The sequence below is a fragment of the Gobio gobio genome (genome assembly GCF_949357685.1).
Source record: "Gobio gobio genome assembly, chromosome: 11".
Taxonomy (NCBI): domain Eukaryota; kingdom Metazoa; phylum Chordata; class Actinopteri; order Cypriniformes; family Gobionidae; genus Gobio; species Gobio gobio.
In genome coordinates, this window is record NC_137104.1 from 16,103,002 (window position 1) to 16,126,936 (window position 23,935).

The 23,935-nt window shown below is 36.7% G+C and overlaps 1 protein-coding gene across 3 annotated transcripts in view; it reads right to left on the bottom strand.

The window, feature by feature from the left end:
- The window catches only part of fam91a1 (family with sequence similarity 91 member A1), a 29,822-nt gene extending 6,682 nt beyond the window's left edge, over positions 1-23,140 (bottom strand). Inside the window, exons 1-16 of one of the 3 annotated variants that reach the window (XM_079830013.1) lie at positions 22,850-23,140; positions 21,744-21,828; positions 21,364-21,515; positions 15,379-15,436; positions 11,268-11,335; positions 10,930-11,043; positions 10,499-10,589; positions 8,051-8,113; positions 7,718-7,824; positions 7,573-7,611; positions 6,050-6,162; positions 3,306-3,415; positions 3,020-3,129; positions 1,603-1,689; positions 1,155-1,284; positions 326-474 (exon numbers count right to left, since the gene is read on the bottom strand). In XM_079830013.1, coding sequence (XP_079686139.1) covers positions 326-474; positions 1,155-1,284; positions 1,603-1,689; positions 3,020-3,129; positions 3,306-3,415; positions 6,050-6,162; positions 7,573-7,611; positions 7,718-7,824; positions 8,051-8,113; positions 10,499-10,589; positions 10,930-11,043; positions 11,268-11,335; positions 15,379-15,436; positions 21,364-21,515; positions 21,744-21,828; positions 22,850-22,921 — 1,548 coding nt within the window. In that variant the 5' untranslated portion in view covers positions 22,922-23,140. Of the gene's footprint in view, positions 1-325; positions 475-1,154; positions 1,285-1,602; positions 1,690-3,019; positions 3,130-3,305; positions 3,416-6,049; positions 6,163-7,572; positions 7,612-7,717; positions 7,825-8,050; positions 8,114-10,498; positions 10,590-10,929; positions 11,044-11,267; positions 11,336-15,378; positions 15,437-21,363; positions 21,516-21,605; positions 21,689-21,743; positions 21,829-22,849 lie in introns of those variants that run through there. The other 2 variants (XM_079830012.1, XM_079830014.1) reach the window with 2 other exon arrangements.
- Positions 23,141-23,935: the final 795 nt, after the last annotated feature.

The following is a 23,935-nucleotide window of genomic DNA, read 5'->3' on the forward strand; positions in this document are numbered from 1 at the left end:
GCGAAGTGAAGTTATTCTAAATGCATTGCACACGGAATCTTATCCCCAGGCCAAATGCTGACCTTATTTGTGCTGTTAAAAATGAAAGACATCTTAACAGCAAAGAACATAACAAAATTCAGAGATGAAGTCAGTAGTAGTGTTTTTATACAACGTGCAACTTTTGTAAAGAAACCCAGAGGCAAAGAAAGACCTATTTAGCTTGAATCATACTCTCAAGAGGACAGGAATTTGACTGCTCACTGAGCACAGTCTTGCAAGTCCCAGTGATCGCACATCACTCTCTACGGGTCGGACTACTGTCTCCTGGGTGAGCTGGGGCTACCTGAGGCGTGCAGCTGCTGATTGGCCGGATCTCGTTGCTGAGTGGCGCCATGGAAACTAGCAGTTTGTAGTTCTTGTTCAAAACACGGCTGCAGGTGGCAGGGTCCAATCCCAGCAGGCTTTCACAGCGGAGGAGGTCCAGGGGCAGGCCTGATGAGAAACACAAACATAGATTAGTGCCAATCAGAATGTGTGAACATGTGTCTACTTGTACCACTCCATAATTAAAAGAAAACTTAATTAAATAAAGATCATACAGTGATACAGTTTAAATAAGGACGACGACAATGATTGCCAATCAGAATAAAACAACATGCCAGTAATCCAATAGAATTTCAATAAAATATTTGCTGATGTTTGAAAAAACGCACAGACCAAGGTATATTTTATACATTACATTTGGCATACTCAATATTTATACTATATTTGATATACATGTATTTGCTTTTGCGCTGAAATTAAAATGAAGAAAGAGAAACCAATATTTTCTTAAATGCCAGTGTTGCAAATGTTAAATGCAAGAATTAAAAAAGGAGCAAAATGCAGAATTAATTAAGACGTTTCACACATTGATTTTAACTAAATGAACATAAATAAAATGATTAAAAACCATATTTTGTATATATATTTTGTATAATGTTTAATTCTTAAAAATGCAATTAGTAAACATTCATTATTAATTCTTGAACAATTCATAAGGCCTGATTTGTGGAAATGAATTCATTTTGTCAGTGGCAATATAATATTTAATACATAAATATTTGATTCATCACCCAGACTTAGCACATTCAAGCATCTGACACATTCAAGTGTAAGATACTGACACATACCTATATTTGGTACATCATGGCCCTGATCAGGCGTGAGATCTTTGTTGTAGCGCAGAAAAAGTATTGTGTTCCTGAGGGTCAGCGCATGGTCAAAATATCTCTGAGCCTCTCCTTCAGCGGTGCTCTCCACCTTATAACATAAAAGCATCCTTATCAACCTCAACAACACAAAGAAAGTCATTATATGTTTGTGAGTGTGAGAACGTGCAAACAAGAAAATAATAACTAAAGGTTGGAGAGATATTATGGGAGAAATGCAATAGCCTTTATGCTTTTGTGTGTGCAAGAGATGTGAGAGCAGTGCCAAAGTGAAAAATGTGAGTGTGTGTGTTGCATAATCAGCCCCTGGCGGTAGCCCCTTTCTATTTCAATGCAAGCACAGAGACGGAGATTGTCTGTCCACTGTGTGTCCCTCAGCCTCTTTTGTGTCCTATAATAAGGGTATTACCTTCTCCAATTCCATGAGAAAACTGTCCAGGGTCTCATCAGACAATTTCCCCACCTCAAACATCGTGACGGCATGGCTCTTCAAGTTCTGAGATGAAAAGAACCACATGACATCCCGGTATTTATAGGTGATATACAAAACATCTTTGATAACAGTTAAATCTTGGACAATTAGAAAATCCTTGGAGGATGAATCCAAGTTAACTAAATCAGCGGTTCTCGACTGGTTTAGCCTCAGGGTCCAGCTTTTACACTGGAGTTCAAGTGGTGACATAACATAGTACTAAAATTGTTCAGTGTACAAAATTGAATTTCAAAGGTTTCATGCTCTCGGCAGGCAATAATTCACCACACTAAACACATTGTGGAGGGCACAAATCGTGTTTTGTCCTAGTTGCAAGTGAACTCATATTTAAAGTATTATGGGTGTTTTTCTTTATCTTGAGTAGTTTTGCTCACGGTTTTTAAGGATAAAGCGCATGACTCACAACCTATTCATATTGGCTTCTGCCTTATTTGGCTGCTTCTTTCAGGTGACAAATGAATTTGTCTCAAAATAAGATATTGCCATGATCTAACGTTCACGTAAAGATTACATTTAACAGTGTTAATGATTACCTTTATCAATTTCACACACTGTACATTATAATGTTGTGATGCCTAAATTAATTTAAAACAACTGATTTTTAGTTTTTAGTGTTTTAGGCCGTGTGTCCACTAAAGCTAGCATATTTTTCCAATTGTTTTCAAAGGGAGCACCATGTTTTTTTAAATGCCAGAGAGTTGAAGAATGTTCAACTTTGGGTAAAACGCAGCGATCATCACTGTCACTTTTTACCCAGCCGTCCAATCATAGTGGAGGAGGGGGCGGGACAAATACAACACTGACCAACTGTCACATTTTGCTTGTACAACGTCAACAGATGACAACAAGCATAATAACGGAACACAATTATTTAAGAGCCAGAGCAAATACTTTACATTGTATCCACAATTTATATAGAAACAATACAGAAACAAATCTGTGAAATTAACAGATTAACAGAAGTAACACAAAACGTCTCAACTGAAAAAAACGCTGCGCTGCTGAAGCGCTCTCTAGCGTTCACAGTTAGGCGTTTGCAGCAGAGCGCCTGGCGTTTTCAGCTGGACACAGCCTTATTCTTAATTTACACATTTTTATAACAAAATAAAAAATGTAATTCCATTTAGCGGTTATCATACAAAAACGTAAAAATAATTATTGGCTTACTATATCGGTAATAATTTTAGTATTGGTACAATCCTTGTCAGTTCCATTTAATTATGAGAACAGGCATGAACCACTGATTGATCAATTATATCAAGCACCTTAAAATACACTATAAATATGTCAACTGTAAAACAGAAATATTAAAGTCTGTGAGTGAGACACTAACGGGGGAGAGATTGCCCATCATGAGGAAGGCGGTGAGGGTGGAGTCAAACAGGAAGGCGATCCTCTTAGTCGGGGCTGCTGGAATACTTAGACTGCTCACACTTGCTGTGTCTGGAGGATTGGGAAAAAAAATTAAAAATTCATGCAGTCATCATCCCCATTATTATGATTTATGAACTGATTGGAGCCAGACTAATGTTTAATAATACACTGCAGTAGAGTGAGTTAGTGTCTAACGGATGAGTGGAAAGCTGTTTATGCTTTAATGAATGCTGTAGTGCTCTCACCCTGGTCCTCTAGGCTGGTGGTGTCTGTATCAGTGGCTGAGGAACCTGCCTCCATCACTGGACTGCCACCCTCCCATGATAGCAGCATCTTCTGAGGGTCCATAGTGCCCCTGTCAAGTTGACGCATGAGACAAACAATCTCATGTCAAAACACAATAAACGCCAGTCGAAAAATACGTTCACACATACAGCAAATTTTTTACAGCCAAATAAAAAAATCTATTTTAGTATAAATGGGTATAAATACTGATTTCCTGACTATATTTGACTCTGAATCACAAGCTCTCAATTCAATTCCGATTTCAAGTTTTTTAGTGTAAATCTTGGAAATAATTAACTTACAATGTTCGGCGAGTGTTACTAATTACTTAATCACATAACATGCATTGTTGTGACCGTCACACTACCGGTTCTCTTTATTTTAACATTTGCACATTTTCCAAATATTTTACTCATTATTATTTTTAGATTTGGATGTCACTATGAATAACACACAGAAACTCAAATACCTTCCTATTATTATTAATATCATTATTATTATTATGCAGTATTGTTAAGTATCCATTATTATTTATACATGAGATGTAGATTAAACATGCATTATCAAAAATAATAATTATTTAAAGTATTATTATTTATGTTCTTATTGATTTTTTTTATTTTATATTATAATATATTTTATTTTATTTATTATTAAACAAAGTAGATTACATTTACAGGTGCTGTCATATAATTAGAATATCATCAAAAAGTTGATTTATTTCACTAAATCCATTCAAAAAGTGAAACACAGACTGATATATTTCAAATGTTTATTTCTTTTAATTTCCCATTAATTTAAAATCCCAAATTCAGTGTATCAGAAAATTAGAATATTACTTAAGACAATACAAAGAAAGGATTTTTAGAAATCTTGGCCAACTGAAAAGTATGAACATGAAAAGTATGAGCATGTACAGCACTCAATACTTAGTTGGGGCTCCTTTTGCCTGGATTACTGCAGCAATGCGGCGTGGCATGGAGTCGATCAGTCTGTGGCATTGTTGGGTCTGGCATATCGCATCTTCCTCTTCACAATACCCCATAGATTTTCTATGGGGTTAAGGTCAGGCGAGTTTGCTGGCAAATTAAGAACAGGGATACCATGGTCCTTAAACCAGGTACTGGTTGCTTTGGCACTGTGCAGGTGCCAAGTCCGGTTGGAAAATGAAATCTGCATCTCCATAAAGTTGGTCAGCAGCAGAAAGCATGAAGTGCTCTAAAACGTCCTGGTATACGGCTGCGTTGACCTTGGACCTCAGAAAAAACAGTGGACCAACACCAGCAGATGACATGGCACCCCAAACCATCACTGACTGTGGAAACTTTACACTGGACCTCAAGCAACGTGGATTGTGTGCCTCTCCTCTCTTCCTCCAGACTCTGGGACCCTGATTTCCAAAGGAAATGCAAAAATGTATTTTCATCAGAGAACATAACTTTGAACCACTCAGCAGCAGTCCAGTCCTTTTTGTTTTTAGCACAGGCGAGACGCTTCTGATGCTGTCTGTTGATCAAGAGTGGCTTGACACAAGGAATGTGACATCTGAAACCCATGTCTTGCATACGTCTATGCGTAGTGGTTCTTGAAGCACTGACTCCAGCTGCAGTCCACTCTTTGTGAATCTCCCCCACATTTTTGAATGGGTTTTGTTTCACAATCCTGTCCAGGGTGCGGTTATCCCTATTGCTTGTACACTTTTTTCTACCACATCTTTTCCTTCCCTTCGCTTCTCTATTAATGTGCTTGGACACAGAGCTCTGTGAACAGCCAGCCTCTTTTGCAATGACCTTTTGTGTCTTGCCCTCCTTGTGCAAGGTGTCAATGGTCGTCTTTTGGACAACTGTCAAGTCAGCAGTCTTCCCCATGATTGTGTAGCCTACAGAACTAGACTGAGAGACCATTTAAAGGCCTTTGCAGGTGTTTTGAGTTAATTAGCTGATTAGAGTGTGGCACCAGGTGTCTTCAATATTGAACCTTTTCACAATATTCAAATTTTCTGAGATACTGAATTTGGGATTTTCCTTAGTTATAATCATCAAAAATAAAAGAAAGAAACATTTAAAATATATCAGTCCGTGTGTAATGAATGAATATAATACTTTTTGATGATATTCTAATTATATGACCAGCACCTGTATAATCACAACATTATTATCAAAATTATGAATATAATATTATAAATAAATAAAAGTATAAAAATAAACAAATAAATTCATTGTTTTCTAAATACATACATACATAAAATGATTAACAGAGGTGTGATAGATAGGTAGAGTGTGCATCTGTGAGAAGTAGCCCACCAGCAGCCTACTGAAATCTAGACAAATTATGTTTGGCATAAATGTTCATGCATCAACTCTAAAAATGCATACATTAAAAGACCAATCTTTTGATTTTAAGAATCAATATTAATTTCATTCAATACTCATTTTCATTCATTGGAAGGAATTAATCGAAAAATTCATATTTTTACCCAGCCCTATTTACCCTTGATCAGATTATCAAAAGATATGGCTAGCTGTATAGCCCACCAATAATAATAGGGAAATGGCCACTAAGACCAACCATACAGATAAAGTCTCTGCATGTGTGAATGCTCCACCTGGCTAAGCTTGAGGTTTTCACAACAGTTTTGTTTTTTTCTCAGACATGAGCCAGCACTAAAAGCCTATTCATCAGTGTCAGGAGTGTCTTTTCATACTTGAGTCTATTGACCGAAGGGGCACTCTTCCATGAGGGGTGCAGCTGGTCAGGGCTGATCACATGACCCTTTTTGAGAGCGAACCCCAGGCGACAATACATGGACACTGCATTCTGGAAAACAACAGAGAAAAGTCCAATCTTCACTCAGCATTCATACACAATCCATCGATGAGTGTTAACAACTATACACTATTTGCATGTTAACACCATTACTTTATGAGCAAATCGTCCAATTATGTTTGGAAAGCATCCACACATCTGCATGAATAATCCATAGCAATATCAGAAACAGCTTTATAATAATAAACATTATCATAGCAGCATCCTGCCAAAACACAATTTCTATCTGCCCTTTTCACCTGACAACAAGAAGCATAAAATCTGTTGCATCCGACTCATTTTGCAGCTAGGCCAACCAAGATAAGGTTATGAATACATATTCCCTTATTTTTCCAAAGGTTATTCTCTACATGGCTATAAGCACAACTCAGAATCGTTCTAGGTGAAGTGGAACAGAAAAGAAAATTGCGGTACGCTAACATATGAAGATAACACTGTTGGCTCTGTGAAAGATTGAATGGTGCTGGAGAAAGTAGGTCAGGATTTGGGCTCCATACAGCCTGATACTACATTCCCTCATTATGTAATAATAATTATAAATTATGATGATAATGAGAATTTGAATATCACTGCACTTTACACCGACATTTTTAAAATGTTTTTATTTTATTCATAAATCATGAGCGGAATGAAATTGTGTACATCATGAATGAATAATGTTCATTAAAGCATTCTTACATAAATCGTTGCATTGACTGGTTTCAGGAACGATTTACACACACACAAATGTGCTCATGTTTCATGAATAAGGTCCAATATTCAAGCTTTTCCAACGAAGGAATTTGTCTTCAGGCACATCCCTATCAAAAGGGACCATGTCTGCCTTGTAAACACTGACGGCAATGGATCTATTCAAACATTCTCTCTCTCATCATCATTTACTAAATGAATAGGTTCTCACTAATAGGATGACTGCAGGAAACAATTCATGCTATTTGTCTTAGCAAAATGTCAAAGAGATAATGAAAATGAATACTACCTATCCTGTGTAAAAATAAATTCATTGGTAAAGATTGTGTCCTTTGAGTCACGTCAGCGTTGGCTTTACTAATAAGGAGTTATGGGTTTTCATGACGGATCTCATGAATAAGCTTGTTTTCCACTCTGCCAGATACTGAAATGGGGCTAAACAGCTACAAAGGAAATGTGTGAACACAATGGTTCCGTCTTCATTGTCCTCACTCTGCATCATACATTCAAAGAAGGACTCATTTCACAACCTATCAAAAGGCCAAAGGATTTGGAAAATTGCCTTTCGTTTTTTTTTTTTTTTTGCAGCGGCGGCGGCGGTAATTCCAGCATCCTGGATTCACCGCCCTCCAAGTCAGCTATAAAGGCATCATTTCATATCAAACATTCCATGTAAATGGCCTTCCATTTTCATCTCTGCACGACACGTACCTTCACCAGGCCCAAGTCAATCTCCAGTACATTAGCCAGCTGAAATGACAAATAGAAAAGTGGTTGGCTCAAAAACGAGCAGAATCACTGAAAAGAAACGAGACGGCATTTCAAGTGCACTGCAAAGTGAAAACTGAATATGTACCTCCGACACATTAGTCTGTTCATCGATGGAAACGAAGATTTTGTAGAGAAGCGTTTCGAAATAATCACCCTGGACTCTGTTCATGACAAACCCCTCGAGCGGAGGCACTGAAAATGAGAACCAAGAAGAGGTTGTGTGGGTGAGCCATGTACCCTAAATGCTTTCTCTGCTATTCCTCCAAATGGATTTATCCCATCATCCCTTTATGATCAATGATTCTCCCATCCGTTATTGCGTACAATCTATAGCCAAGCGAAACTCAAAAGGGTCATACAAAGCAAACACACCAGAGAGCTTATAAATAAAGCCTGTTTGATAAACTGCAGTGCATACCTGATATACAGCTGTCATCTGATATGGGCACATCAAGATATATATAGCCCCGGTTGTACAAACCTGAAAAAATTAGATGATGAATAGATATAAATTTCTTGTACTGAATGCACTATCTAAGAACACAGGTCTCCAGACTGTGACTAAATGGTGGCATTATGCAGCCACTTTTCCTGCATGTGCGACTACATTTTTGTTAGAGGTCATACTGTTCCTGGCCCCACACTTTTTGATTGTGTGCTGCCATTATCTGCTGGCATGGAAACCAATAATCTGCACAGGCCAATGGACAGCTCTGCACAGTCCAGTACAGACCAGACATTAGAGTAGTAACTATGGTAATTTGGCTCAAATGTTAAATATTCAGTAATTATTTTGCTGTCGTTACTACTTTTATTATTGTCTTATTAAAATAATTATGTAATATTTAAGTGGACTGACAGAAAATACTTTACTTTTGTCAATTTTATTTTTGATTTTATATATATATATATATATATATATATATATATATATATATATATATATATATATATATATATATATATATATATATATATATATATATATATATATATATATATATATATATATATATATATATATATATATATATATATATATATATATATATATATATATATATATATACACACACACACACACTATATTGCCAAATATATAGCTAATATTGCCCTTTACACATGCACATGAACTTAATGACATCCCATTCTTAATCCGTAGGGTTTAATATGGAGTTGGTTCACCCTTTGCACCTAAAACAGCTTCAACTCTTCTAGGAAGGCTTTCCACAAGGTTTAGGAGTGTGTTTATGGGAATTTTTGACCATTCTTCTAGAAGCGCATTTGTGAGGTCAGGCACTGATGTTAGACGAGAAGGACTGGCCCGCAGTCTCCGCTCGAATTCATCCCAAAGGTGCTCTATCGGGTTGAGGTCAGGACTCTGTGCAGGACAGTCAAGTTCCTCCATGTCTTTATGGACCTTGCTTTGTGCACTGGTGCGCAGTCATGTTGGAACAGGAAGGGGCCATCCCCAAACTGTTCCCACAAAGTTGGGAGCATGAAATTGTCCAAAATGTCTTGGTATGTGAAGCATTAAGAGTCCCTTTGACTGGAACTAAGGGGCCAAGCCCAATCCCGGAAAAACAACCCCTCACAATAATCCCCCCTCCACCAAACTTTACACTTGACACAAAACAACCAGGCAAGTACCATTCTCCTGGCAACCGCCAAACCCAGACACGTCGATCGGATTGCCAAACAGAGAAGCGTGATTAGTCACTCCAGAGAACACGTCTTCAGTCTATAGTCCAGTGGCACCGTGCTTTACACCACTGCATCTGATGCTTTGCATTGCACTTGGTGATGTTAGGGTTGGATGCAGCTGCTCGGTCATGGAAAGTTGAAACCCATTCCATGAAGCTCTCTACACACTGTTCTTGAGCCACACAAAATTTGGAGGTGTGTAGCTATTGACTCTGCAGAAAGTTGCCGTCTTCTGCGCACTGTGCACCTCAGCATGTGCTGACCCCACTCTGAGTTGCTGTTGTTCCCAATTGCTTCCACTTTGTTATAATACCACTAACAGTTGACCGTAGATTATTTAGTAGTGTGGAAATTTCACGAGTGGACTTATTGCACAGGTGGCAATGCACAGATGGAATGCACAGATTCCACGAATGGAATGCACAGGTGGCAACCTGTCTCTGTGAATTCAATGACCTGGATGGGTGTTCCAATACTTTTGGCAATATAGTGTACTGTATATGATTACTAACTATGGCCGTATAGTCTAATTTCATAATCCACTGTCAAAATGTTCTATAAAAATTAGGCCTATATAAAAAGTATAAATTAGGAGTTTAAAAATGTGTACCTTTTAATCTGTGTGCCAATTTCATCAATACTTTACAGCCAAATATGTGACCTTGGACCTTGGACCACAAAACCAGTCACAAGTAGCACAGGAATTTGTGGCAATAGCCAACAATACATTGTATGGGTCAAAATTATCGATTTTTCTTGTATGCCAAAAATCATTAGGATTTGAAGTAAAGATCATGTTCCATGTATAAATCTCAATTTTAAAAAATGTACCCTCTTATGTACTGGTTTTGTGGTCCAGGGTGACATATGATTTTATGGGACAAAATATATGGTAATTGCATTTCCTTGGTCACAACTATTATTTGTTATTTTAAAAAATCTCTTTAATTTTTTGTTTTAATGGCTCTGTCACCAGTGCTACCAAATCAGTACATCTGCAGGGATTACAATCAAAGTCATCACTAAATTGCATTAGATTAATTAGTACACTGGCTTGAATTCACGCATAGATCATATCCTGGCTTAATCCCTATTTTATTTCAAGTGGTTTTTCATTTTAGTTGGCCTCATAGAAGACTGAAATTGTCTCAGTGACACTCACTCAGAACCACGTTGTACTCCATTGATCCAGCCAGCTGGGGTCCAGAATCTATCAGCTTATCAATGGCCACCTTCTCTGCCGTAGAGCAGATCTGGAATCATCCAGCACAAAAGGACAGGTATTTCACTCCAGTTACAAACCTTTAAATGACCAACTAGGAGAGACTTTGTCCTCTGACAGTTTCATGCAGGAAATATGAGAGAAAATGTAGCTGTTGAGAATAATTGGTTTTTTGTTCTTATCTTTTTTTTACTGATGTAAATGTTAATGGTGTGTTACAAAACAGAGAGTAGCATCATAACAGAAATATTAATTCATAGTTCTATTCTGTCCTTTCTTTGAAGTAATATTCTTTCCTTTTTCCATTTCCAAAAGCCTAATATAATTTTATAAATAAGACGAAAGATAATAGTTAAATTAATCCGTCTTACCCTGATGTCATCCTCGGTGATGTATCCAGTCTGTACCACCCACCAGGGCTCGACTGTGATCTCCACAGGTTTTGCTGGCAGGAGATCCCGAGCCGATTTCCTCCGGAAGAATTTCTAGCCATAAACAGATGCTGCTTAGGCAACAGTGTGAGGTTATCACTGTGTGTACAAAGCACTGTTCTCTATGGACTAGATCTTTCATCTTCAAAGGGACCCATGAAACCATCCAGATTTGAGAATCATCTAATGAACATCATGTTGAAATCCCAGGAGAGCTTCCATGGAAGTTAACCACAAGATCTTAATTGATCTACAGTGTAAAACCAAGAACAACTTACTTTGGAAGACCTGCACTGGTTCATTAGGTCAATGTACTGGTTCCTGCCAATCCCAAGTAGCCTCAGACCTGAAAGGTTAACAGTTAGATCAATGAATATGCTAATTGACGCTAATAATCAAATACTTTATGTGTGGACACCTTAGCTGCAATCTCTGACCCTGTTTACACGATAAGGGGGAAAAAATACCCATGCACATTCAACAATTTTGTTTTTTACAGATGTCGTGATTAAAGTTAAATGTTAAAATGAGAAGTGTTGATTGCTGCATTACATTTAGATCTGCTCATGCTGCATCAGATTTCTTTTTATGTGTCGAGCATTATTAGCCTGGTCCACTCAGACTCTCGTACATTTTTCATTTTTACAGAGAGTCTGGCCACTCTCCATTGACAAGCGTTAACTTCCTTGAAGGCGGGTACTCTGTTGAAGTTTAAAACTATTGTATTTGCCCAGAGCCACTATGGATCTGCCATAACCAATCGCTAACGTTTGGTCATGACTTATGAGGGGAGACGACAACAACTAGCGTTCACCTTAGCAACTCCTTCACTGCTAACGGAGCGAGCTAGAAAATCAGACTTTTCCCAAACCCCGTGGGGAGGAGGGCCACAACATCATGGTCACCAACAAAACTCAGCAAAGATTGTTCTTGCTCCGGCTTTAACTTTTGGATATTCGGCAGAGTTGCCACAACTGACCGAATGGCTTCGCTCGCATCTTTCTCCGCCGCCATTACTGAACTACAACTCAAACTAGCGCACAACATCAACGTCATCGTTGTCAGCCACTCCCTCTGTTCGCTGATTGGGCCAGTTAAAATTTGGCCAGAGAAAACCAGTGAATATACCGCAAAACCAGATGACATACTGAAGGAAAATGAAAATTGAGCGGAAGTACATAGGAAGGCGGAGCCAGGCTAGAGCAATATAACCAATCACACACGTTTCTGTTGATCTTATGAATGCAACAGTGTTTAGATTATTAATCAGAGGTGTTTAGATTAGTCAGAGGTGTTTAGATTAGTCACCACTGAAAACACCACTCTGATCATACAAAACAAAGTGCAGATTTGACATAAGTAGAAGATTCATTACACAGTGACATCTTTAGTGATTATATCGGGAGTTTTTGCGAGTGCATAACTTGTGCAAGACTGAAGTAATTTCCTGCTTCAGTGATGGGGAACATCATTTGCTCGCTTTCTATATATATATATATATATATATATATATATATATATATATATATATATATATATATATATATATATATATACACACATATACACACATAAATATATTAGGGGTGTAGCGGTACACGTATTCGTACCGAACCGTTTCAGTACAGGTTTCACACACAGGTTTCCGAATGCAATCTTTATCAGTTAACAGTAGGCTTGTTTTAAGTGCGGAACACGCTTCAATCCAAGTTCCCACACGAACATATTAAGTATTCAGTCCATTTTATCACGAAATTCAAACGATAAATGCCATTTTGATGCTCTTTAATTGTGGCGTGACTGATCACTGATCACTGATCACAGTTCAAGCGGCGTGATCATCTGTGAACGCGATCGATCATCTCTTCCTAAAGAATAAACATAAATGAACATCTGAAGGTATGTTAAGGATACATTACAACTTACTGTCACGTATCATATGTGGTGTAATCGCTCAATCAGTGTTTCAACGGCGGAAAGACCTCAATATAACTGCTTGTAAACTAAACAATGTCTTGTAGCATCACATTTACTTCAGGCAGTCATTCAGTGTCCACAGAATTTTATTTACTAGAGAAATCAACTCTTTCACTAAAAATATCCACTATATTAGCCTATATATTCATTATATTCTACTTAACTTATTATGTCTTGAATATTTCATGCATGTTTAAATAAACCTGTCATGAAAATGACAGACAATGTGTATAAAGGATTATATTTCAACAACGAATTGGAGAAAAAAAAACAATTTTATAATTAGATTTAGAAGTTATTGCAAAAACTGCCTTATGTGAAGTTTACATGTTTGCATACTATGTTATTTGATACTATGAACGATTATTATACCTAAAAATAAATAGCAACTAAATTTAGGCTAATAGTGTATATATGTATATATGTATATATGTATATATAGGTGCTATTTTGAAACTGTGAATCATTTTGCAAAGCAATTGGTTTAGTTAATTAAAAAATTCGAAAAGCTTAGTTTCTCTCATCACTAATTTACAATACAAATGCAATGTGGTTTACATGCGTTTGAGACAACCTCCGAATGGGTTTTATCATGGATGTCCTTTAGTGTTCAGAGGAACCTCGGTGACCTCAACTTATTACACTATGTCCCAGATCCTGCCTTCCTGGGGCCTCAGCAGCCTGTCCCTCCCCATGCATAGGACACAGGGGTCTGGGATCATTAGAGATGGCCAGGCCTGACCAAGACATGCCAGGCATGATGCCAAAGGCTGTGGGGTGAACTGTGAAGGGCAGTAGAGCAGTCTCACTTCATACAAAGAGATTAGAGCGAGAGACCCATGCATAGCCTGCTGGCTAACTTCTGTCTGCCCAAAGACCATAAAGACCATGTTCTCTGAGATCTCTGAGCATGCACGGCCCAGCCAGCTACGGTACAGTTATTGTTTCAAATAAAATTATTTGTTTCATAACATAGTTTAATGTTGTGCTATTATGCCATTTATTTTGTAACCAGATGCTTTGGAGTGCATATGTATGTATGAGTGGTGGTTGTAATGCTTTCTACACAATTCACTTTAACCTGTGCCTGCAATTCACATAAAAGTGATGACTTCAATTCCCATAGGATATGCCAGCACGTGTCTTTCATCATCTAATAATGATAAGACATAAGGGTAAATGTAAGAGTTTCGTAAAATACTCTAAAATTCAATGTCTTCTTTTCCCACAAAATAATATAGTATGTGATGGTTTGTATTATCGTCGGGTGCTTGTAGACTATTATAGTGCTCCTTTGTGGTGATTTCAAAACTCATATTCATAAATGCAAAATCCAACTAGCTGTAGGAAATACCATATTCCAAAGTCCAAACACATTTTATGTCAATGTCTGACTATTTACACAGTATTTTACACTTGAACCAGCAAAACTATTGAGTTCAGAGCTATAAATTCAGTGCTTGCTGAAAACTGGGAATACTGTGCTTCTAAACTACATTTAGAGTTCAATTTGATGGGTCCTTACTTGAAAAAACAATAACTTCAGAAATTACATCGATTGCTTACTGAATCAATTGAAGGACTAATTTTTTTGTTTTACCACTCTATAGCTTGAACAGATTCAATTTAAATCAGCAATATTTCATGTAATTTTAACATCACCTATAGTAATTTTAAATGTTACTTTACCATTGGTATGGCGGAACAGTCATTTTATAATTTTTTATTCCATAATCTTATAATCATAATTAAGTTCATTTTTTATAATGTTCATAATGTTCATGGATGTACAATGAACAATACCTACAGTATTTATTATTCTAGGTAGGACAATGTTTATTTCTAAATATACGAATATATATTTAACATTTCAGTTATAATATAAATTAACATTAGTTAATATATTGTAAATGAACAAATAACACTGAACAGAAGTATATTGATAAATAATATTAAGATGTAAAATGCTGTAAAAAAAAATTACATTTTAATAATTTATGATACCTAAAGTTATCCAATGTTAACAAATTTAACCTTAGTGTAAAATGTTAACCATGTTCCTAAATTCAAATATTTCACATTTTACAATATTATTTCGCTAATCATAATTTATTTGTAAATGCATTTATGCCACCTCTGAGCAGCAGTAAACATATCTGTAACCTTTGTGGTATATATTTATGGAAACTTTGTAGTGTAAAGACGGCACTGCTAAATTAATTACTTTCAAAGCAATAGCAAAATTGCTATTTACTGTACTTTCATATTAGTCTGAATAACTCTGCGCCACTTCATTGTGAGTGGGCAATGTTCTGCCGTCTCTAGTGGCTTGTGGCCTTGTTATTGTGCATGAGCAGTCAGCAACAGTAACAAATAAGGATTCCCAGTACAGACAGAGAGAAAACAACTTACAGTCAGCAGCAGTGAAGTTGGGCAGGGAATCATAACTCTTCTCACAGTTCATGATGTCCTGAATGAAGGAGAGAGAGATTGGGTTGTGTACTTCAAATGAAATGAAGTTTCAAAACAATCATTCACCTAAGAATTGTTTACTCTTCCTTATGCCTTCCAAAACCCACATGATCTTCTTTCCTCCATGGAAATCAAAAGGAAATGATTACAGCAGAATGTCCAAGCTACTCTTTTCCATATAACACAAGTGAATGATGACCATGGCTAATTTACGTAAAATCAAGTCATCATAGAGTTAAGATGACTTAAAATATAATATACCGGTACACACCGATCATCAGGCATAACATTATAGCTAATAACTAATATTGTGTTGGCCCTTTTGCTGCCAAAACAGCCCTGACCCATCGAGGCATGGACTCCACAAGACCCCTGAAGGTGTGCTGTGGTATCTGGCACCAAGATGTTAGCAGCAGATCCTTTAAATCCTGTAAGTTGCGAGGTGCGGCCTCCATGGATCAGACTTGTTTGTTCAGCACATCCCACAGATGCTCGATTGCATTGAAATCTGGGGAATTTGGAGGCCAAGTCAACACCTCAAACTCGTGCTCCTCAAACCATTCCTGAACCATTTTTGCTTTGTGGCAGGGTGCATTATCCTGCTGAAAGAGGCCACAGACACCAGGAAATACCGTTTCCATGAAAGGGTGTTCATGGTCTGCAACACTGAGCACATTTACATGCACACCAGTAAGCTGATAACTCACAAATATTAGCTTATTGAAATAAGCTAGTTTTCCCAGCTTACATGCAAACCAGTAAACTGACAACGCAAGTAAACCGCGTTTACATGACTTTATTAATAAATCAGATTATTTCCTTGTATTGACGTCAAAAATAATAATTTCCGTATCTGACTCCGAGTATTCCATATATGTTATGTCAGTTGTGATATTAAATAAAGCTTACAACATGTAAGCCGGAAATGTACGGCTCATATATTACTCTCTCGTGCAGTTACAGATGCAGCGTTTGGACTGAACCAGAACCACTTCTACTGCACAAGAGATGAGAACACATTTTTACAATTTTCTGGGTCTTAAAAGAGTCTGCGTTTGTGATAGATTTCCTTCTTTCTTTCATGCAAAACTCTCGCTCTGTCTAGATGTTTAAATCTTCTCTAAGTATGCGTTTCTGTCACCTATCACACATGTGCACTTCAATAAGGCATCAGAAAGCAGGTTGATGCGTTTACATGACCATGTTCGTTGTCGGATTATTAAGCATAATCGTCTTAAGAACGTGCATATAAACGCACTCAATGGTTAGGTAGGTGGTATGTGTCAAAGTAACATCCACATGGATGGCAGGACCCAATGTTTCCCAGCAGAACATTGACCAAAGCATCACACTGCCTCTGCCGGCTTTTCCCATAGTGCATCCTGGTGCCATGTGTTCCCCAGGTAAGCGACGCACACACACCTGGACATTCATGTGATGTAAAAGAAAACTTGATTCATCAGACCAGGCCAACTTCTTCCATTGCTCCGTGGTCCAGTTCTGATGCTCATGTGCCCTCTGTTGGACAGGTGGACAGGGGTCAGCATGGACACCCTGACTTGGCTGCGGCTATGCAGCCCCATACGCAACAAACTGCAATGCACTGTGTATTCTGACACCTTTCTATCAGAACCAGCATTAACTTCTTGAGCAATTTGAGCTACAGTAGCTTGTATGTTTGATCGGACCACACGGGCCAGCCTTCGCTCCCCATGTGCATCAATGAGCCTTGGCTGCCCATGACCCTGTCACCGGTTCACCACTATTTCTTCATTGGACCACTTTTGATAGGGAACACCCCACAAGAGCTGCAGTTTTGGAGATGCTCTGACCCAGTCATCTAGCCATTAAAATTTGAAACTTGCTCAAACCCTTACACTTGCCAAGATGAAGAGATAATCAATGTTATTAACTTCACCTGTCATAATGTTATGCCTGATCGGTGTATAATAATAATAATAATTTAATACATTAATGGCAAAATGAGCCAATTATCGTCTTGATAATGTCGTCATTGTCGATATCTCTATCGGCACAACCCTAATATAGGTTTTACATTAAAACTTTTCCTTTTGCGTTTCTCAGAAGAAAGAATGTCATATAGGTTTGAAATTAGTAAATAATGAGAGTGAACTTTCTGCTTTCAGAACATTTATGCTCTCAGAACATAAATGTAAAAATGTACCAAGACTAAAACTTACTGCTGGTAAATGAATTTGTTTAAGTCACACAGATAGAAAGCAGACTGTTGTTTTATACAATTAAATATGGTAAGCTGACACATTGCATGAGTCATCTACAGTAATCTTTATAAGCTCAAACAAAAACTACCCGTCTAACAACAGTACCTCTGGAGAATTGTCAGAATACAGAACTTATACTGCAATGATCTTTAACATGAGCGACAAAACCATGGTAAACAGTTGATACTTCTCTATTATTAGAGGAAGAAAAACAATTGCATACTAGATCAGTAAAACACTAAACGCTTGGATGGCAGCCCGTGTCTACCATATGTTGCAACTGTTTTCACAGTATCAGTGGTAACTGTAGACCAAATAATTTGGAAGGGCTGTTTGAGAGAATTAAATTATCTTTAGAGACGTTGCCTACACATTGAGCTTAGGTGGGCAATGCAGCTTTGAGTTAAGTTTCATTCCTCTTTATTCTCCCCATTATTTTTTCAAGGCACAATGTGTATTTTTTAGCCGCTAGAGGTCGCTTATTAAAAACAAAGGCGTAACGTGATGATGCCTTGATTTCACAGAGCTTTTGTTATACCGCAGATGACCACTTCTGCTTCTTCCGGCCATGTGTATGTGGGGTAACGCAGCGCTGTTTTATCATATTAGATACATTTGAGTGTGTTGAAAGTTATGTTATGACGCTACTCTGCGTGTTCTCTCGGCGGCTACTATGATACACTTTGTTGCGCACTGTATAGGGCTGTGCCGGTAAACGTAACAACCGGGCCACCGCGGTGGCTGAGTAGCACCGGCGGTGGTCAGCCAAAAAACTGTTTTTTTTTTTGTATGTGAATGCTGTTTTACGTGAATATTATGACACAAGTGAAACACAAGGCTTTATTTACAAAATAAATAATAGGTTCGCAATTAAATGTTTCATCGCAGCCATGGAAACATATGGATTCATGCCGAACGAGAGAGGTAGGCTTTGTGAGGTGAGCCAAATTTAAGGTCTGGTCATCCGATTTCCCACGAATTTAACAATAGGCTTACTCCATTTTATTCTACTGGACATGGAATCTCTTATTTATTTTCCCAAATCTTCATTTACGCCTCTCACAGGGGATTATAAACGTTTCTTCCTTTTGTTTGCTTTTAATTAGGAGTATTTTCGCATCATTTACTGTGGTAAAGTAGAAAACGGTGTAGGACAGATACATTTTAATTCAAATTCTATTTAACACAGTTTGTGCTTGTTATTAGACTTAAGGTGCATCAAGTTTATGTGCATAGCGCATTTCATACACGCCAGAGATTTTCTCTCGCAGCGCATTATCAAAAAAAGTCTAAAGTTCTTGACCCTGCGGAAGATAAATTCGTTCTTCACACCTTTTACTACAAGTAAGTTATCAGTTTTGGATCATCAGGAGAAAACGTGAAGATATTAGAAAAGCGATGCTCTCTTTCCTGCTCGTGTCCCACATCCCTTTAAGCTCAAAACGGCATATGACGGCATAAAAACGGCATACCTCTGTGGGGAAATACCTGTATAAAACGAATATTTTTTGTTGTAACTAACTTTCTTATTTTATTTATATTACCATTATTTACTGATATTTATTTAAAATTTTTACAGGCTGTAGTGTGTTGTTTCACTGACGGAAGTAGTAAAATAAACACGCATGCTTAAATGTTTGAGCCTTGTTTATATTTTTTATTTTCAAAAAATGTAGTTTTAATTGAGGTGTGTGTGTGTGTGTGTATATATATATATATATATGTATATGTATATGTATATGTATATGTATATGTATATATATATATATATATATATATATATATATATATATATATATATATATATATATATAAATATATATATAAATATATATATATATGTGTATGTATGTATGTATGTATGTATGTATGTGTATATATATATATATATATATATATATATATATATATATATATATATAAATAAATAAATACACACGTGTGTGTGTGTGTACCCACCCCCCCAACCACCGCGCCACCGCCGGTAGTTGGTCCATTACCACCACAGTGGTAAAAAACTGCTACTGTCACAGCCATAGATATGTATATGTAGAAGCCCCATTAGCGACTGTTTCAATGGGCCGCTATACGTTAGCAGTCGAATTTTCGAAAGGTCAAAGCTGGTCGTGAACGCACTTTGTGAATATTCGAATATGACGAATGTTGCCTGGAACCGTAGTTATACACAAGCATGTATGAAATTAATATCTATACATCAATAGACTGAAGCAGAGGAGTTAGGATTTAGTTTATCATTAATGGTAGATAATTCTGCATATTCTAAAAAAATATTGGTTAAAGATCTTTAAATTTTCTTAATATCATTAATATTGACCATCAGAGAACCCTACAGACACATTGCTCAGCTTTTAATGAACGCAGTGAACTCATTATAAACAAATAAATTGGAAAGAAATCATAAACCATCAACCAATCAGCCATCAAAGTAAATAAATGATAAAAATAGTAATAAATTAGCTAGTAATGTGTTTAATAAACATCAATATAGCCTATTTATTCAACCCATGTTTTAAGTAATCATAATAGGTTTTATCTGAAAGCTTAAATTCTCAAAAATCATCCTAAAAACCATCCTAAAATTATCAACATCACATACATGAATTTAAACAATTTTTAAGAACGGAAAATTATAAATTATGAGTCAAAATGATAAATTATTATAAATGTATTTAAAATTAGGGCTGTCAAAAGATAAATCGCGATTAATCGCATCCAAAATAAAAGTTTGTGTTTACATAATATATGTGTGTGTACTCTGTTAATTATTATTTATATATAAATACACACTCATTCATGTATATATTTTAGAAATATTTGCATGTATATACTGTATATACATTTATAATATATATAAATATAAATGTTTTATATATAAAAAAAAAAAAAATTCTTAAATATATACATGCTTGTGTGTGTATTTATATATAAATAATAATTAACAGAGTACACACACATATATTATGTAAACACAAACTTTTATTTTGGATGCGATTAATCGCGATTAATCTTTTGACAGCCCTATTTAAAATATGAAAACACAAACCAACACATTGTCACCTGTGAAAGGTGATCCAATTTCTTCAGGAATTTAAATCGCGCTGGGCTTTACAGAGGCTGTTGTTTTTTATGCAAGATGATTGACAGCATCTGAAGTGTTGACCCTTCTAAAATGTTGGCGCGTCGACGTGCCTGGAGAGATCGAATGGGGAATCTACGTATACATATCTATGGTCAGAGCCCTAGCACTGTAGTTAGCTAGATCGATATTAGGCATGGTAAAACATGGTACTCGCGGTAAATCAAGAAAACGAGATTTAAACAATAAGACTAACTGTGTTGAGCTATATAACAATGATTCGTTTTCTATCGATGAATGTATCCAGTTGCTCACCTGTCAAACAAAGCACATAATATATTAAAGCGTCTTTGGTGATTCCATAGTTTCTACAAAATAAAATGAGGGTAACGCAGGTATGATGTCATTGATAGCCGAACAAAATATACAACATTGTTCTAGTGGTTTTTGGATATTTTAATCCAAAAATCGTACATATTGTGCCTTTACCCTCCCATTACAAAAAATTAAAAACAGACAAAAAGTACAAAAATAAACACTTTTCAAACAGTTCAAGGCTTTAACTTTAAGAGTTTAAGAGCAAACCTCCATGATGCTGATGTAGTAGGAGAAGGGGGTGACCCGCAGACCCTTGACCATGATGTCAGACAGGTGGTAGGGGTAAAGCATCAGATGCTCTCGGCTGTACTTCAACAGCTCTTCGTAATACTTGCGTTCATCCTTCTTCACATGCCTGACTGTTAAAGAAGAGGTTTTGGACTGTTAAAGGACACTAAATCAGAGCAATGATTCGGTCATAATTCAGGTCATTATTTCAATGTAATTACATCTGCTAACAGAAGCTACAATGAGTTCCTTGGTCTGGCCAGAGTGGAGTGAGAAATACCGCGGCACACTGTCAGAATGAAAAATAGGAGTTATGGAAGAGAAAAGCAATAGATTTTCTGAGTTGATCTAACGCTTACCTAGGTTATTGCGGAAGCGTAGCTGGTTTCGGATGCTGTACAGAAGAACCTGCTTGTCATATTCACGCTGCGAGTTTCCAAGACTCTATGAATTAAACAAGATGACAATTAAAAGGCAAAGCAGATATGAGAGAAAGTGCAAAAACATTTGATCCCAACAGATTTAGTAACACAGTGCATGATCAGTAAATACATTTGACAATATTTATGAGAATTTGACTATGAATATGAATTGAATGTGAAAGAAAAAACAATTGCCAAGTCAAAAGTCATTTCTACATGAAAAGTTTTTCCAAAGACACATTTTCAATATTATAAACATTTACTGTACAGTCCAATATTCCTACTGTATGTCAACATACGTCTCATTTTGTTTCCATTATAGCCCTTTGATGCATGGTTTCCAATTTACATAACCATAATTATTCTATTCTATTGTAGTTTATATTGCAGTGGAAAGTGCAATATAAACTACAATATTTTGAAACTCTCAAAATATATCATTTTGACAAATAAATCAATAAATTAATGAACTACTTGAAAAGAAATGTAATAAATACTAGTAAATAAATAAACAATAAAACAAACAATGAATTTTTATATTATGTCCACTGTGAAATCCATTAGAATTACGGGTCATAAATAATACATGAAAACATTTTGTATTTGAAAAAAATAAACTAACAAACATTATTTAATAAAAAAATAAACATTTTGTTAATATATTGTGAACTTTAATATTGTATCGTTTCAAAACTCAGAGGGTTGCTGTCTCTGAAGGAATTTTAAAAGAAATATCTGCACACATGTAATAATTTGTTTATTCAAAAAGGGCCATTCCAACTGTCTTTAAAACAAAACCCCTTTCAATCTTCTATAATTAGCCTTCCTATATCTATTGATCTGGTGCACATGGACTGGTGTCATGCAGATGAATTTGATGACAGTAATGAGGATGATGATAATGATGTGTGTGTGTACAGATGAATGAATGAATGACAGAATATCTGAAATCATGCTGATGCTGTAAATTATTATGCAAGTAGGGCAGGCAGTGATGCCAAATGTTTGAGTGATACATACATGCGTGCTGTGTGTCACTGTACCTGTTTGACATTTGCTGGCAGTTTGTTCCACGGGTAATTCTGCCTGATGTGAAATTCAACGTCCGTGTTCATTGCTGGACTCGAGCTCCACGGTTATTCAAACTGATACTTACGGGCTGTCGGGTAAGTCCGAGATGACTATACCCTCCCGGTACTTATTCAATGATAAGTCACCGTTGGGCTATAAAATATCTTCTTTATAAATGTTATTTTAGCCTTGACAGTGAACGTCTACTTCCTTGTTGTATTTCTAAGCTAGCCTTCGTCACGCTTCTGGCTATGTACGTCACTTCCGCTCAGCGCGTGACGACAGGGCATTAGTTGGGAGTGCGGATCAGTAGTGAAGGGAAGTCTGACTCATTTTTGCGTATTTTTCTTTCAAACGGTTCGTTTCAGTGAACGGGTTCGAAAAACTGATTCGGTGTGACTTACCGGCGAGCACATACATGTTTATTATGTTTTATTAATAAAGGCTTCACTGTAATAATTTCATGTATGTCAGTTCAGTTATTGCAGTCATGATTCGGTTCTTTCAGATCCTAAACAGGCTAAACATTCGGACTGCTCGGACCGATTTAGTCCGATTCGTGAAAGAATTGTTTTTGAGGGGTTCAACTGATTCATGTTAAAGATCCGACTCAAATGAGCAATTCGTCCACGAATTAGTCATCGCTGCAGAACAAACAATAATACGCATTGCATTCAAACTCAGATAGCTTAAAATGAAACACATTCAATTAAATCTTTGCCCACACGTCATTATAAAACTATCATTACGCTTTTGATGTTCACAGGCTCCAACTGTGTCTTTTATTGGTTGTAAGAGAAACTGCAAATTGATGTTATCATATGACAAAAATGTTCCCTAAAACTAGAAATATCTTCAATGGGACTGTTTGTGTTGAGATAAATGCATTAACCACACCTATGAGCATGGTAATGCCACTAGGTAAAAGCGTGCAGTAGGCAAAGCAAACACAGCTGTTTTCATCCCAGGGAAGAGGTGGCATTGCTAAAGACGATGCTCCCTTGCTGACATTCCAGGCTCCATGGCATTCAAGGACTGTCATATAATCTGCCTAGATG